Below are 17,440 nucleotides of genomic sequence, written 5' to 3'. Positions count from 1 at the left end.
ATTTGGAAATGGTGTTTTACCTGTTTAATAATGCTTTTTGGGTGGAATGTCTACATACCTAGCGCTCCTGGCTGAAATCAGCAGAAGTTTGAAAAAAGTTAAGGGAGAACTGTATTTGCTTTCCATCATGGCATGTTTTTTTTTCCTCAAAGGTTGTACACAGGTCCTGCACTTTTCTCCTTAGAGATTGCTGTTGTAGAATGTCTCCAAAATGCCTGCGGTGATGTCAGGCTGGATCTGTGCTCAGTGAAACACTAAAATCTGGAAATAGCACAACGGAAAGGATTTACCTTCAGAGTTCCTTTCCTCTTGCCTGGTCTTACCATAATTCACTCACATCTTCTGTGTGGCACCTGCACAAACATCCACGCTCCTGCAGGAAAGCTTGCTGTGCTCGCACCTCTCCCACACACCACCGCAGAAAACAAGGCTGTGTTCCCACACCAAGGACATGCTTCAAATTCTGCATAGGTTCAAAACACATACAAACAAACTCTATTTCCTCCAGCCTTGCTCTAAGATAAGATGACTTGAACAGCATGTTTACCCGCACACATCCAAGTGAGCCAGAGCGAGGACAGCCTGGAAGCCAGGCAATACTTTTAGCATAACACTACATAAAAGTTCCGCTTGATAAACTGAATTTAACTATCTGTTGTAAGACAATGTAGGGATTACAGCTGCCTTGCATCTTTCTGTCCCTGTCAGCAAGGAAAATCCTTCAGAAAAGCACTTTCCCACCACAGTGGGAATTTCAGGAAGGAGAGGAGATAGTCTCATCACTTTGACCTCAAAGGAGCAGTTTTAGAAGCAAACCAAAGTGCACATAACCAGTAGCATTTCTGAACTGCTAGTAAAGGACTGTAACTGTACAAGCACAGATAGTGTATCATCTGTAAGGAAATTCTCCCAGTGGAAGCAAAGCAATAAAGATACACATCACTTCTTGAAAAATTAAATCTGGCTGGTGAAGTTCACTTTGGCTTAATTACAAACTGAGCACAGATTCCTGCAAAGTGGATTTAATTACAATAGGTAAGATTAATGGAAGGCTATCAAATATAATCTGAGTGTCAGACTTCACCTTTGCTTACCTCGGTTGTAAACTCCTATGTCAAAAAGCATTGCATAGATGAGTGAATGGATGGATTGCATTCCAGTTTTAACTGCTCTGTGTAGACTGATGAGGGAACTAATTAGAAGACATTATGATGGTTGTACATCCAGTGGCAGCACTGCATGAAATTACTTTAGCAGATCTCAAACCTCATATGCTCAATATCATTCCTTTCCTTGTGCTGGCATAGCTTGTCCAAGTATCCAGAACCTGCCCAAAATTTAACTGCTGCAAGCAGATTGGTTATTTCTAGTCCAAGTATCTTCAACAGAGACATAAAAGATCTCTTAAGGACTGTTGAATTACAAGTCCGATGGATTTGTGTCCATAAATCCACTTCAGGCCTTGTCCATCATAGCAAAAGCTTAAGGGCCCCAACAGCTGAGCCCAAGTATTTAATGACAGCCTATTTCACGACTCACCTAACAGCTCCACCCTCATTGGGAGGACACCTTTCTCATGGCAGCTGTTCCCTTCCGCTACATTACAATGCACTACATGCAAATTCAAAACAAGATGTCAAAATATAAACGGAGGGGATGGACACAACCCAAATTTTACTGTAAACTCACTTCAAGAGTTTGATTTAATCTCTGAAGAGTCCTCATTTTCTCCTTTTAGCAAGGGCTAAAACCAACAAAACAAAACCCACAGCAAAAAAAACCCAACAAAACAAAACACTAAAACAAATTCACAAAAAAGGACTACTGAACCCATGTATTCCTTTTATAATGGAACTCTGACAAATTATAACAGCTAAAGCAGAGTAACAGGGATTTTAAAAGTCTTCAATTCCTCTGCATAAAGAAAAAAATGCCAGAAATGTAATGTACTCCTTTATTTACAGTCATAATAAATACATGGAAGCATGCACACTGGAACAAGGTTATAAATGTTACTTCTTAAAAAAGTGCTGTATAAAGTTCCTTGTATACACACGCTGCATACTCTGCGGTGTGTGACTGAGCCACCCCTGTGCTGGGACACCACTGAACACCATATGCCTGAGCACACCTGGAGAACACATTTTTGAAGAGACTGGGAGAAGTTTCTAGGGAAGCAGTTCACTTCCACTTCAGCAGCAAAACAGGCTTTTGGCCCTTGGCTACACTGCCAGCCCCACAGCAAGTCTGTGCTGTGTCACCACAAGTGCTGCCACAGTTCGCCAGTGGCCTTATGAAGAGCCAAACCGAATTCCTGGAAAGAGACAATTCCCAGCTCTAACAGACAGTTGCATCCCAGTACATGCTACAGAAAATGCCACAAGGATTGTAAGAAATTCTTGTAACTGACACATGAATCTGGTCTCAACTCCACTGTCTCCCACAGTCCACCCTCTGTCCTGAGCACAGTGCTAGGAGAATAAAATAAAGGAGAGCACACCTCAACACCATCACAACCCTTAGCCTGGACACCCCATGCCCAAGAGCTGCTCCAAAACTGCAAATACTGCTGCTCACCTCCAATTTCTGTAAGAGAAGGCGGCACTGAACTCACCCTCTTACGCTCTCAGCAGTAGGTTGGTTCTTTGGGTCAGGCTGCAACACACAGAAAAGCAAAATCCAGCTATTTAGGCTATGTTGCTGTTCAGCAACACACCTGTTCACTCCCTTAAAGACAGGGAACCAATTTTGATAAACCATCTATCCTTCCTTTCTCTTCTCTCACTAGGCTTAAGCAAATGCTAGCTTAATACATCTCATCTCCAAGAACAGTAAATAAGCCAAATGGATGATCACCAGATCCAAAAGCTAAGAACAGTTTAACAACTGGAGAAAGGTTGGAATGATCTACATTCTTTTGAAGCAGTTCTTCAGGATGCATGTACAATTCCGGGCCAGCAGAGAAAACATGCTTTAACTCCTTGGTTTAAGGGGTGGCCATTCTTCAGTCTGAATCAATATTGGACCAATTCACCAGCATAACATTAGCACACTCTAAGCAGCACGATCTCCAAAAGGCAACAGAAGGATCCATCAACTGAAGTAGCCTTTACAATATGATGCACATCATCTGTCGATGCAGGTAAAGCAGAAACATTCTCACAAAGGCTTTATGGAACATCCATCATCATTGTAGCACAGGCTTAACAAAAACTGAAGTTTTACACTTGAAGCAGAGCTTGCAGAAAATGATCTATTCTTAAAGATCTGGAGAAACAAAAAGATCATATTTATAAGATGCTGTTATCCATCTAGCAATTAACAGCAAAATGTTTACTCTCTTAAGTTGTAGTGATACAGTAGTAAATGTAACAGAGCATTGCAGATGGTGAGCTTAAAGTACAGCATCAAAAGACAAAGTCATATTGGCCATACTAAAGAAAGTGCTACAGATAGTATGAATGCTTTGAGAACTTAACTTATTGGAAAAACAGGGTACTACATACCCTGTATTGCTAAATTATTTGTCAAAGAGAAAATGAAGTAGTTGAGCTTATCTTTCCCAACCCCTCACATAACTTTCACTTACACATCTTCATTAAAAGACATTTTTCTCTCAATTCTAATTAACGAATCCCTTCCCATATCTTAAGTGCCTTACTAAGGATTTTTCCTTTAAAAAGCAACCAGATACATGCAAACTTATAGACATTTAACTGGGCTCCAAATAGCAAGATTTATGTTTCTGTTTAAGACAAATTTTCTTTTAGCAAAATGGTGGGTGGTGTGGGGTTCTACCATGTAACTCACTATCTAGTTTTCAAGCAACATTCATTTTCCACAGATGAAGTTCCTGCCATTTGAGAGAGCTCATCAAACTTAAAAACCACGGTTAAAGGTACTGTCTCTCCCAAATATAGATCTTTGCTTCCCAGGACACCAACGTGTTGCTTCATAGAGATGCTATTTAATTCACTTTCTTCATGTTATATGTCACAAAGATAGTTTTTCTATTAGACTGAGTGATTATGAACCCACTGAGTTTACAACAAAGACAACTGCAAAGCAGCTAAATATCAACTGACTGTGTAGAAGACCAGAAAGGCTCTTTTAGCTGTGATGTATAGAGACATGCTTCTTTTACCTGCACATTTCACCTTATGGTGATTGCACATATGCTGACTGTAAATCTCTTCCTCTTTCAATGCACATTTTATGCAACTGCACCAGTTTTCCAAGACTTCATCTGCTGATCTCAGACTATATCCCTATTCTTCAAATCATTTTCTGCCACAGGAGAAAGTCCGTCTTCGATCCTTCTATATACAAAGAGAGACTAGATATTTTCAAATACTGAATTAGCACTTTAGAAAAGTGAATCCATATTGTCTTATTCACGCTCAAAGAATTTAAATTAAAAACCAATACAGTCAACAGGAAAAAACTGTGATCAGCACAGTTTTTTTAAAAGCTGTCTTTTCCTCATATTGATATAACCTATGTAAAACTAATTGTATGCCATATTCTTAATTGGTTTTGTTACACAAAATATTTCAAGATCAATGTTTCAGAGCCTGTATTAAGTGTAGATCAAAGGCAATCAAATCACACAGACCACCAGTTAAAAAAAAGCGCTATTTGACTCAAGATACTATCCATTCTATTAATGCATCACAGGAATCTACAGTCCAAAAGAAAATTTTCATTGATACAATGGCAAATGCAAAGTTTTGACTTCATCACAAAAATACTAAGAGGTAGAAAAGCTGCTACTGAAATAATTTTTAAAATGGCACTTCATGTTTGGGTGATAAAATACATTATGATTTCTGGCCAAACAGGTAAATATTTTAATTTACCACGTCTGAAGTATTGGATGTTTTAATTAATATGCTGCATTAAATACAAGAGGATGGGATAAAATACTAATATAACAAAGGAACAAAAAGAGAAATCAATCTGCTTGAACTGAACAGCTGGACTCTGTAGAATGGTACTGTGTACAGGCTACTGAAACAGAATAGGTAACGTAAGTAGTCAGCATGAACTCACCTTAGTATTCAAATTTTTTTCCTCATTATTCTATCTTCAGCATTTGTACTTCCCCACCTCCTTTCAGGGTATTGCGACTGATGTCCTTCCAATAAACTGCTACAAAGTTTAAGCCTACAAATAAAATACATTAAAAACAACTAAGTAGCTTTATTACGGTAAAGTTTTTATATGAAATACAGCTACAACCTACTATTTAATACAGATTATGAGAACAAGGACAGAATTTTACTATACAACATAAATATTGGCCAACACACCTCTAAGAATAGTAAAAACAACAAATAAATCTATGTTTTATAATCAAAGCTTGGATTGAAATACAGTAATAAAGCAACTATACTTCTAATTTAACAGGCCAAAAAAGACTGACTGATAAGCTGCACTTCATACCTCTCCAGCCTGAAGTCTGTATCTCTGCAAGTGTTGCTGTCAGGCAGAAAGAAGTTGTTGTTTTTCTGTTTCTGATTGTTCCATCCTGAAGAACAACTGGCTGGAATGGAGTCACTGCATAAAAACAAATAACTACTATTGTTGTCAGCTATAAAAAAAGTTAATCTCTCAGGAGACAGAGAAGAAGCTTTCAGCTCCTAGGCTCAGGAAGTGAGAGGCTAGTGACAACCATGGGGATCAATTCTGTAAAATGTCATTGCTTTCCATAAGACAAAGAGAGTGAAAGGAGCTCAGCATCTTCCAGCATTACATAATGGCAGAAGCAGCAGAAAGCAATAGATGGATAGTCAGACTGGAAAAAGCCAAGTAAACTCAAAGAACACAAATAACAACCAAACATACCCCACACTGGAGGAAGTTCAAGGAGAGAGGAAAAAAAAAAAGTAGTATTAAACAGTGAAGGAAAAAATATTTACAAAGCCAAGAACACCTTCACAGCACAAGTAATAAACAGAAGAATCATCACATTTATTATGGTATTTACCTTGTTATTTCTATCCCATGTTGTACTGTCATTAGTTTGTCATTTTCACCAAAGGCCTCCCACTCCGAGCACTGTGAAAAAGCATCCCGATGTCCTGAGTCAGTAAGACTAGAAAGAAAACGAAAAGGTCTGAAACCACAAACCTTTGTATCACAGATCCTCTTAATCCTCCTGAAGGGGGGGAGAGAAAAAAAACTGTACCCTGAAGGGGGTACAGAGAAAAAAAACCTCATCCGTATAAACATTTTTACTAAGGTTAGTGTGAAAAGTCAACTAAACCCCCCAAAAACTTAAATCATTACTCCAGTTTTCTTATGGTTCTGACAAAACTTTGCATGAAGTTAAATCATGTTCTCCTCTATGCAGCCTATCATTTCTTATTTATAGAAAGACCTCTTATGCAGCAGCTGGGAAAGGGGGACAAAGGAAATATGATTAACACCAATCACTATAGGAGTAGTTTAATTCCTAAACAACTTAGAATAAAGAAGGTGTGAGCCTGAAAAACTCTACCCTTCTGTTACTTATTTTGAAGATTCACCTCCCTATGTCCCAGTCTCAGGCTGGGTGACCACCTCCTTGTTCCAACAAGCATTTTCTCCCAAACCATGTTTCAAAAGGCAGGGAAAAGCTTAATCAAAATACATAAAACTTCTTTCACATACTTTCATGAACACGTATTCTCTGTAATACCTGTAGCAAATGTAACACAGCAATAATTAAACATGCAGCAAGTTTCAGTATTCACTGTCACACTCGTGACTGCACATTGGGTTCCATTCCTTTACCATAACATTCGCCCACTTGTACACACTCTGTATGCCAAAAAGTAGAATGCAATGCACGTTAAGAGGTATGGGAAGTTACTATGGCAGATGCCTGACACTTTCAGAAATTACAACCTCCGACGCAGAAACCAGATCCCATGAGAAATCAAGAACAACACATCAGTGTTGTCTAAATCTACAAACAAAAAATAACCTACTTTGTGTCTTCTGACACTTAAGTTCCTTCATGTTTGCAGTGGACCACTGTAAATATTTGCTATCATACAACACGATTATTCTGGGATGATTAAATTTCACACACATTTAGATAAAATTAAAGCTATTAACAAACGGAGGGATAAATACTAGTCATATTCCAAAGGCATCTCCATACGGAGAATCATTTCATACCTTTCCAGTGTATGGTACATATCCACATAATGGTTTTTGCTCTTTGAAACCACAGAGGAGTCAGAATGGTTTCTTTTTCTGCGTTTCCATACCGGAGAAGAATCGGGAGAAGAGGAACTACAAAAATAAGACAGATTTTACACACACAACATTTTTCATCTCTTTGTAAATGCTTATCAGAATTCTGCAAAAGAATGGCACATGCTACACTGCAAAACTTTTTTTTTTGAGGTATGAAACTTCAGTCAGAGAAACACTGAGAAAGCGGCTCAAATTTTGGTAACCACTGCACTGTATTTTGGAAAATGAACCCAGTCACAATCACAGAAGAAACTTGGAAGCAGAACCATTTTCAGCTCCCACATATTCCCCAGACTGAGATATCTCAGTAAACAGGGAAGCGTGTGAGGCACTTTACTCTTAATCACTCTGCTCTTCTGCAGACAGGGTAACACTGTTAATTAAGGATGGTCACTCTTGCTTCTGAAAAAGGTATCCTACTTTCAGCACTCGCCAGTGGTTAAAGAAACCTCAGTACTCCACTGTGTAAACAGAGAAGCTAAAAAAATACTGCCTTTTTCTGTTGTTGTTCATGCAATTCTATAACACTGGTAATTTTTCCACATTCATGCTTTGTATCAGTGATGTACCATTCAACAGCAAGTGACAAACTCAAAATCCAAGCATTAACTGCCCTCCCTCATTAAACATTTCCTAAAAAAACCTGACATGTATTGAATTATTTCAATAAGTTAACCAAAAAAGTTTTATCTGGTACCTCTCTGGTGTGTAGTCAGCCTGTTTCCATTCATCTTCACGCTCATTTCTCTTTTGCCTTTCATCAAATAGAAGGGAGCCAGAAACATCTTGGTCTTTGCAGAACCACTCCTGGGAACTGCCTGAGGGTTCTGTACTACTGGAAAAAAAAAAAAAAAATGAGGAAAAAAAGAAAAAGGATATAAACCACTACCCATCTGGCTTACTGCTCCAAGCAGAAGACAGTTAAGCTGCAGTAATAATTAACAGTCTATCTCACATGACATCCAAATGGTGCAAACAACTGCAACTTCCACCATAGGTCAATTACAACACAGCTGAAACTATTTACACAATGCAGTTCCAGAACTAACAGAAGCCCATTCACTCTTTGTCTCCTAATTTACTAGTCCAAGCCTTGTAAAGTATCAGGTGGTGTCAGTTAGCAGAGCTAGCCTTGTTACAGAAATTCAAAGTTCTGAAAAGATTAAAAAAAAAAAACCCAATATCTTGAACACAGTTGTCACTCTCCTGCAGAGAGCACTGAAATGTCTCTATAATCCTCTCATACTTCTCAAATCCTCTAACATACTGTTATTGCAGGAGAAAGGTGGTTCCACTGACAACAGGAAAATGAAAGATGAAAAAGTTATCAAGGTCAAGGAACAGTAATCACCAAATTTCTGCTTATGGCTGTCACTTTCTAGAAAAATAATTTTACCTTGTGCTGACTAGTGTAAACACACAGGGGAAGGGAATATACAACTGCAGGCAGACCAAATGCCTTCCTTCCCCCAAAGCACCTTATTGGAGATGAATTTAGACTAAATAATGATAATATCTTGAAGACTAACAGAATTCAAAAGGAAAACAAGGCATTCAAGGAGATTCCCATTTCTGAACCTGATCTCTTCCTCCCAGTTAGGAATGCTCTGGAATACAGACTCCTCCCGTGAAGCAAGATTCATGCATTGAATTAATTCACTCACACACACACTGGCTGCAGATCCCAGGTTTCTTCAGGAGGATCCCAGGCATGCAGTGCTATCTTCCACAGTCTGATCTGCTGGTCCCAGGATCTACGGCTGTACTTCTTAAATTTGTTGGGAGTTCTGGGGTGAACTCCTGGTATTCGCTGATTCCTGTAAATACACAGTAACATTTATTACTTCAGAACATAATTTTCCTTCTTAAAAAAAAACAACTCAGCACATTGCATCACACAAGCATCAGTGACCTAATAAATTAAGTTTTTGTATTTTTAAACACTTAACTGAAATGAGTGTATTCTAAAACATCATCAAAACCAGACCACATAAGCAACAACTATCAATAACACGCTGAATCAGACCAGAGGTTCATCCAGTCCAGCACTCTGACAGCTGCCAAAAGCAGATCCCTACTGCCCTTGGACAAATACAAAACAGAAGCAACATAACTCGTACCCGTTCAATAGTATCCTAGCCTCCAGCTACTTTTATCTCAATTTTACTGAGTCAGGTGCAGTTTATTTGTAGTTATTATTGTACTGAGTCTGGCAGGGATGGGGTTAACTTCCTTCATAGCAGTCCCTGCTACTGCTGTGTTCTGGATTTATGGCTAAAATAATACTGATAACACAATTTTTGGCTATTGCTGCACAGTGCTTGCACAGCTTCAAGGTCATTTCTTTCTCCCACTCTGCCTCACTCCATCCCACAGCTGTTAAGTTGAAGGTGAACAAGAAGCTGAGAAGGGAAACCACTGGGACAGCTGACTCAAATTACCCAAAGAGATATTCCATACCATATAATGTCATGCTCAAGAAAAAATCAGGTAGAGGAAAATAGGGAGGCATCTTCTATAGTAGTCAGGGCTCAGAGACTGCCAGGGCACTCTGTTGTGTAGTGAGCATTTGCATCAATTGCTTCCTACTCCGCTTTCTTTCCTTCACCTATAAACACCCGTATCTCAATCCACTTTTGCTCTTCCTGTTCCTTCCCCAACCCACTGGGGAGAGGGAGTAAGCAAGTAGCTAAGTGGGTACTTGGCTGCTGGGAGGGGTCAACCCATAAGTAACTTCAGTGAACTTTTATTCCACAATTATCCATGCATTATTACAACAGGGACTGCTGTAATTCTATATGACATTTGCCTTTTGAGAGTACAGAAAACAAAGCAGCACCACTCTCCAGGTAAAATGTAAACAATATGCCTTTTCCATTGAATCTAGACAGGGCAGACACTACAACAATGCTGTCTGGGATTACCCAATGGCTGGAAGTGCTGTTTCTCAGATGGTATCTCAAACCTCAGTCCTTCCAACCACAGGAGAGCTCACTCAAACTGTACCTTCAGTACAAAATAATCCCATCTAAAGTCCTATCATACTGGAGCCAGCTTTAAGCCCGCACATTGTGGGGAAGCATAATGTTTTAAATCACACAGAAGTACCTTGGTCTCAAATGGTTTCCCCTACCAGCTTCACAGATCAATGTACTTAGCCATAACACTTTTTGTAAGATAAAAAGACGCCTGCTAAGGGATAGTATTATACACTACAGTGTTAAAATGCCACCCAGAACACTTTTTGTAAGATAAAAAGATACCTGCTAAGGAAAAAAGAGTGTTATTGAAGATGCAATCACGATATTGTGTGATATCAGTGATTATTTTTGGTGTCTGCTGTTGATTTTTAGTCATCTAGTCTAAGCTTTCAAATTTTTCCTGAACAACAAGCCTGCAGCATCCACCACACTTGGCTGACAATTTTCACAACAGATTCTTACAGGTAAAACCCACAGAAAGCAGGCAACTTTAAGTAGCAAGACGTGTAGAAAAACCTCTAAAATCAACCCTCAAAACAAAAAACCAATAACATAGATGCAAATCCAGACATTAGTACAGTATAGCTTCTGAGTCTTAACAGCTCTGCAGTAAGCACAGGGGCTGGCTAAATCTTGATTTAAGTGCCACAATTTGCAGATTCTGAAGCACAAAGCAGAATGACAGAGAAAGCAAGAAATCCAGGTTTTGATGTGCTGGTTACTGATGAATCACTGAAGACTTGTTTCCCTTGCCAATACTTGAATGCAAGGCTTTATTCAGTCCTCAGCCAAAGCCATCATTTCCTCATATCAATTAACTTCACACCGGCCTAGCAACAGTCACCAGAAGTATCACAGGGTGCTGACTAGTAAGGAATTTATTTAAAGTATGTTTGGTAATAGCAACAGCAATACACAAAGGGAACATTTAGCATTCAATTTTCCCTAAATTCACTTGTATGCAGAAAATACCTGGTTTCTCTAACAACAACAAAAAAATCCATTGATTCAAGTTTTATTCAATTACTGTTCATGTAATTTTCAGGAACAAAGAAGAATTTATTTGGAAATATGCAACTTACTTTGGAACTTCTTTAATGTATCTGTCATAAGCAAGGGTATTCTTTCCAAAATTGATCTGTTTCTGTCTTCTCCTCAGAACCACTTCATCTGTTTCCCTTTCTGCTGTATTAGTAGAATCCCTTGAAACAGAATTTAAAAATAAACATTAGAAATACGTTGAAAAGAACCTTCATGGCTTTACAACAATTTATATAAACACATACTCTAGAACTGAATGTATCCTTACTGTGATAGAGAGGAAAAACAACCCTTACTTCAGCATTTTACAGTAGTGAAAGTTGTGCTAACCAAATTAATCATTACAACAAACAGAGTAGGTTTTGCAAGTTCACGCAATTGCTTAGGCTGGTAACAAGTAAACATACACCTGAGGGTACCAGTGCTTAAGCTGCCTTATTAGAAACTTATATATAGTCCTACAATAAGAAAGTGAAATGACACAAGATTATTGCATGTATGTGTAACCTCCTAACATAAATACGAAAAAGCTTAAACTCAGCAAAACAGAGATGGGTAATATAAAGGAGGCTAGTTGGAATGACCTAATAGCCATTTCTCTCTATAAGCCTCAACAGCTGTTTTTGTTTGTTTCACTATCCAGTATTTTCTTTTATGGAAAGTTGTAATTAACTTGAAATTTAAGATGAAAAAGAAAAGAATCTGAAATTATCACACAAGCAGCTTTTGAGATAAGACTTCTCAATGCTACACTCTCCTTAAGGCTTCCTTCAGGCTTGATATGAAATGGCCTGGCGGTGCCTCAAATCTTCATTAATGCATGCAAACTAGCTGCAGAACATCAGATGGCTATTGCTAAAACCAACACAATAATAGCTGAAAATTATTCAATACCTACTTTGTAATTTTTTTACTTGATGTCCTCATTGTTTCGTTGTCTTCAATTCTACCTTCCCAGCTGGGGCAACCAGAAAGAGGCCTGGGGTATTCTGGTCTTGTAGAGCTGGAAAATAATGAGAACTCAATATGAACATTTGATATTCATAACATGGTTAGCAAACAGGACTTCAATAGTGGACAAAAACAGCTCCACAACTGTAACACCATGCGCATACCCCAATCTGTTTCAGTTCAAAGTCAAATGAATCAAAACATTGTAGCTCAAGACTTCAGCAGTGATGCAAGATTATCAGTTTTACTTTGCAAGGAAAGAAAATGGTCATGAAGTAAATTTCATGCCAGAACACAGACCTGACCAACTCTTAAAATTCTCCTACCTCAACCAATACAAATGCTTCTCTCTACTACTTGAGGACTTTCTCAATACTGCCATTCTGTCAAAGAGCACAATTCATGAAATTACTTGAGCTCAGAATCATCAGTCTAGTTACTGCTCTCTGTCATCAGCTACAGACTTTCTGAAGGACAGAGGAGATGCTTAAGGAACAGAAAAATGCCCATCACATCAGCAGAAGTAACATTTTGTCAGACACTATCATACCCCAACATATCATTTCAAGAATGTAAACTCTGCTGTATAAAGCCAAAAAGTGAGCCAGGAAGCTCTTAGTCAGATGGATCACTCATGATCTCTGAGTGAAGAAACACTTAACAAGGTTCCTCAATAACTCACAAAAAAAAAATATAATAAATGAAAAGTGTATAATACTGTAGTATTCTGAAACGCTGATAATTTCTTCTTTCGGTCTATCTACTTCTTTCAATGCTAATACCTCAACATTTAACATAAGTAATATTGAAGCAGATTTAGATTATAGTCTTACTTCCCTAAACAGTTTCACATCCACAGATGAAATTACTATCCACGCTGCCAATGTCATTTTAACACAAGACAAAGATTCCACACTAAGAAGGCATGTATCTACTCAGCAAAAGAGAAACACAAAATGCTGCCAGCACATCCAGTTTGATTCAAAAATCATAGTTACTATTTTTTTATGACAGCAAAGACACAGAAAACACTCCTGAATACAAGGTCTTTCCTAAGCTCCTCAAAAGATTCATTTATTAACTGATGTAATATTAAACATGTCATCAGAAATTACAACTGCCTTCCTATAATGTGATACTCAGAAATGTATAAACTATATTAAAAAAAGTTTAAGTGCCCTCAGTAAACTATTTCATCTCTTAAGTTCTACTCAATTTTCTGCACCTATCCAAGCACTCACCACTTTTCATACTGTCAGACATATAATATACCAATCTCAACCACTTCTTCCACCTGAGGTCTTTAGTGTACAACATTCAAAAGCAAAGCAAGACACTCCAAGAACTACCTACATATAAAATTTGATCTCATCTCAAATTGTCTCCAGTACAAAAAAAAAAACAAACCCAAAAGTATTTACTAAAAAATGTAGTACAGCTGAATATACCAAGTGTATTGCCAAGTGAAGAGACAAACACTCTTTGCCCACACTTACACATAAAGATGTGTAAATAAAGCATAAAAAGTAACAGCACACTGTTTCAATGGGAGTTTTATACCAATATTTAAGAGTTCAGCAATAAAGGGCTTAAACGACTGTACCAGTATGCACCGCTTCTCTCTTTCATGTGGAATACTGCCTAATATTATGTCATGTACTTCAATTAGCCAAACTCAATGGTCTACTTGTATAACGCAGGTACCATTTCCTAATTCTTATTAGAATTAGGAATTACTATTATTAGAAAACATTTAATTTAATCACATCCAGAGTTTTGTTGGATTCCTAAAGAGTGCAAAGTGAAGATTCAAACAAACTTCACATTTATTCCTTACCTCTCCAGCCACTGGTCTAAATGTCTACATCGATATTCATCAGACACCAAGGAATCTGAATAATTCCAACTTCTACATTCCTGCTCTTGATGCCAGCAGTGTGGATATTGCACAGGACTAGAAAATAAGAATTCTCATCAGAAATCAAGTCACTGGTAGTCAGTGAACATTGTCTATACAAAACAAATATGGACAATCTGAGCATCACCATTTATAATTACAAAATGCTGATTTGACAGAGATATGTGATTTGCATCAGTTTCCTCATTCAGGCAACACTAACTTAACAAAGGTGTTAGATAAAAGGTCTTTGACTAATGCAGTTAAGACATCAGAATTTTTAAATAAACCATTGATACCTAGATAACAAGAGTACATGCTTCTCTATTTTCAAACAAAAAGGGGGGAAAAAACAACTGAGGACTGCCACTGGTGTTCATGGAACTGCTGAAACATGCCAACATTGATAGATCCTCTGTCAACAATACATTATTTGACACTTATATATCATTTTGTCCACCACTGAACTCATGAAAGAGGCAAATACAGAAACATCACTTCAACACAGGAGAACAGTATGTCTAAGGATAAGGTCAAACATTCATGTGTAAACAAGTTTACACAGGATATTCTTCACCAGGCACTGCTGTGGAGTCCTCACAAGTAAGCATGGGACAAGGAGCTATAGCAGGGTGCTTGCAACATGCTGGAAAGACAGCCAGAGATTCCTTACGGATTAAGAATTACCTGCATTTTCCTCCTCAGCTCTGGTGGCTTTGACATCTTAAATAACAGATTACCAAAGAAAACACTGTCACAGCTCTACTAACATCACACCTGGCTTCTGCAATAAGGACCACACCTGCCTGAGAGAATGACTCTACATTGCATGCTGCACACAGTAAATATACTGTTCTGTATGTGCAAGTAAACTGTAAACATATCGCTCTGTATACGTGAGCTCTCTGCACTTTTTAAGTCAACAAGTGACGTGGAAGGAAGGTTTTTGTTATTTTAATGCTGGATTAACAACCTATGTTTTCCTTCCCTTCCTCCTCCCTCCTGACTGGCTATTGGAAATCTCCTGCTCCCAGAGGGCTCAAAGTTACTAACACACAACACAAAAAGCTTACTCCAAATCACGGATATAGGCAAAGGACACTTCCAACACATTCTTAGGGAACTGGGGCTGTTTAACCTGGAAAAAAGGAGGCTGATGGGAGACCTTAATGCTCTCTACAGCTGCCTGAAAGGAGGCTGAAGCATAGAGGGTGTTCGTTTCTTCTCCTGAGTAGCAAATGATGAGACAAGAGAAAATGGCCTCAAGTTGTACCGGGGAGGTTCAGATTGGATATTCGGAAAAAATTCTTCATGGAAAGGGTTGTTAAGCACTCGAATTGGCTGCCCAGGGAAGTAGTGGAGTCACCATCCCTAGAGCTGTTTAAAAGGTGTATATGTGAGGCTCTTAGGGATATGGTTTAGTGCTACTTAGGTTATAGTTGGACTCAATGATCTTAACAGTCACTTCCAACCAAAGTGATTCTATGGTTCAGACTTTGAAAAGGCAGTCAATGAATAAAACCTTTCTCTAACTATCTTCAACAACAATTACTCAACTTAAACACTTAAAATATTAAAAATAAGGTACAATACCCAACATGCCTTAGGTACAACATTATTTGACTATCTAGGGAAAAAAACGCTAACCATAAATCATGACATTTAGAAATAGAATCATAGAATGTCCTGAGTTGGAAGGGACCCACAAGGATCATCCAGTCCAACTCCTGTCCCTGCATGTGACAACCCCACAGTTCACACCATGTGTCTGAGGGTGTTGTCCAGTCTCTTCTTGAACACTGTCAGGCTTGGGGCTGTGACACCTCCCTGGGGAGCCTGTTCCAGTGTCCAGCACCTCTGGGTGAAGAACTTTTATCTAATGTCCAACCTAAACCTCCCCTGGCACATCTTCCTTCCCTGGCAAATATTCCAGCATTTCTTTACCTCCAGGGCTCCGTACGCCCTCCCACCTCAGCGCCAGCCTGGTGACCGAAGCAGCCGCTGCACGGAGCCTCCCTCAGCGATGGCGCCCGCCCACACACCACAGCCCCGGGCGCTCTACAGACGCCCTGAGGGAGCGATACCCTCCACGCCCCAGCTGCCCGGCCCCCCGCGGTAGCTCCCACCTGCGCAGCTCCCCCGGCTCCCCGCCGGTGTGGCAGGGCAGCTCCCGCTGCCCGCGAGACATGGCTGATGAGAAGCGGCTCCAGCACCGCGCAATATGGCGGCGGCCCCCCCTTCCGAAGGGAGGGAGGGGGTACAGCGCGCGTGCGCGGCGTTCCCGCCCAGCGGGGTGAGGCTGCGCATGCGCACAAGCCCGCAGGCGGATAACCGGGCGGGGGCTGAGGGATGGGTGGGTTAGTAAAGGTGAAGGGAAAATATGTTGTTTCTGCTAAAAAGCCGATCAGGTTGTAAGGAACGTTTAACGAAAAACTGTTGTTTTTATATAGCTGAGGACCTGGCGCCTGACCCCAGCAGGGGGGAAGGACCGAGAGACATCAGACTCTGAATCCTTAATGTAAAACACAGTCTATTCCCAGAATATATACTGATACCTGTATTTATGAGTTAATTTAGGGGGAAGTGTAGCCAGCGTACCAGGAATCCATATCTTAAGTAGATTGATAAGGGGAAGGGTATTGTATGCGCCAGGGTAGCCTGTAAACCCTGAAGCACCACCAATGGGGCACAGAGGAGGGAAATTGTGGCCGGGATTTTGGGGGGATATAAGCAGGGGCTTTTTGCCCTATTATGTGTGCCTACCTTTAGGTAGAACACCCGGTGTTGCAATATTGTTCTTAAAAAAAATTGCTTTGCTGAGAGATCCTGCCTGAGCCTATTATATTTGCAGAAAAATTGTTTCCTACAAGGTTTTACAGAGGGAAGCTGGGGGGCGTTGGGTCCTGCAGCCCATGGCGCTGTGAGGGGGCAGAGTGCAGCTTTCCCTGTGCAAAGGGCACCATTTCCACCACGACTGCTCCCTCACCCAGCACAGGGGATGGCAAAAAAACAGCCCTGATATTGGTGTGCTATCTCCCTTATTAGCCAAGGACTTAGTTTCGGCCCAGTTAGCCTTCTGCTAGATGTGGTGAGATAAACCACCTCAGCAAAGAGTGCTGATAATCACCACAATGTACGCTCTACAGAAACGTGTCCCACATTTCATACTGTTAATGGAATTCACCGCATCCTTCCGTTGCCTGCACTTGTTAACATATCTAAGCAATGCCACAATAACAAAAAAAAAGGTTTTATACAGGACACATAATTGCTATATGCCAGTGCTCCCCTGGAAGGACAAACTTCTAGTCATGGCCTCTGC

General features: G+C 39.7%; 1 protein-coding gene across 7 annotated transcripts; it reads right to left on the bottom strand.

Annotated features, from left to right (window-relative positions):
* Positions 1-1,940: 1,940 nt before the first annotated feature.
* LOC309438695 (uncharacterized protein) lies at positions 1,941-16,355 on the bottom strand. Of its 7 annotated transcripts, none has more exons than XR_014183838.1 (12): positions 16,245-16,355; positions 14,059-14,175; positions 12,169-12,273; positions 11,312-11,431; positions 8,913-9,065; positions 7,946-8,083; positions 7,168-7,284; positions 5,990-6,097; positions 5,446-5,559; positions 5,053-5,166; positions 4,145-4,336; positions 1,941-3,267 (listed from the first exon to the last, which is right to left on the bottom strand). XR_014183838.1 is itself a non-coding variant. In XM_082050420.1 (11 exons), exons 1-10 carry the CDS (start codon positions 16,304-16,306, stop codon positions 5,061-5,063), a joined length of 1,140 nt encoding a protein of 379 aa, XP_081906546.1. In that variant the 5' UTR covers positions 16,307-16,355; the 3' UTR covers positions 1,941-3,267; positions 5,053-5,060. The 7 variants fall into 7 exon arrangements, 1 of the variants encoding a protein (XP_081906546.1); XR_014183839.1 differs by having other exon boundaries at positions 4,145-4,319; XR_014183840.1 differs by having other exon boundaries at positions 4,145-4,316.
* Between the last annotated feature and the right edge of the window lie 1,085 nt (positions 16,356-17,440).

This window comes from Streptopelia decaocto, assembly GCF_964273445.1.
Source record: "Streptopelia decaocto genome assembly, chromosome: 4".
In the NCBI taxonomy this organism is placed as follows: domain Eukaryota; kingdom Metazoa; phylum Chordata; class Aves; order Columbiformes; family Columbidae; genus Streptopelia; species Streptopelia decaocto.
Note: the sequence above shows the minus strand (reverse complement) of the source record. Positions and strands in the feature narration are given on the sequence as shown.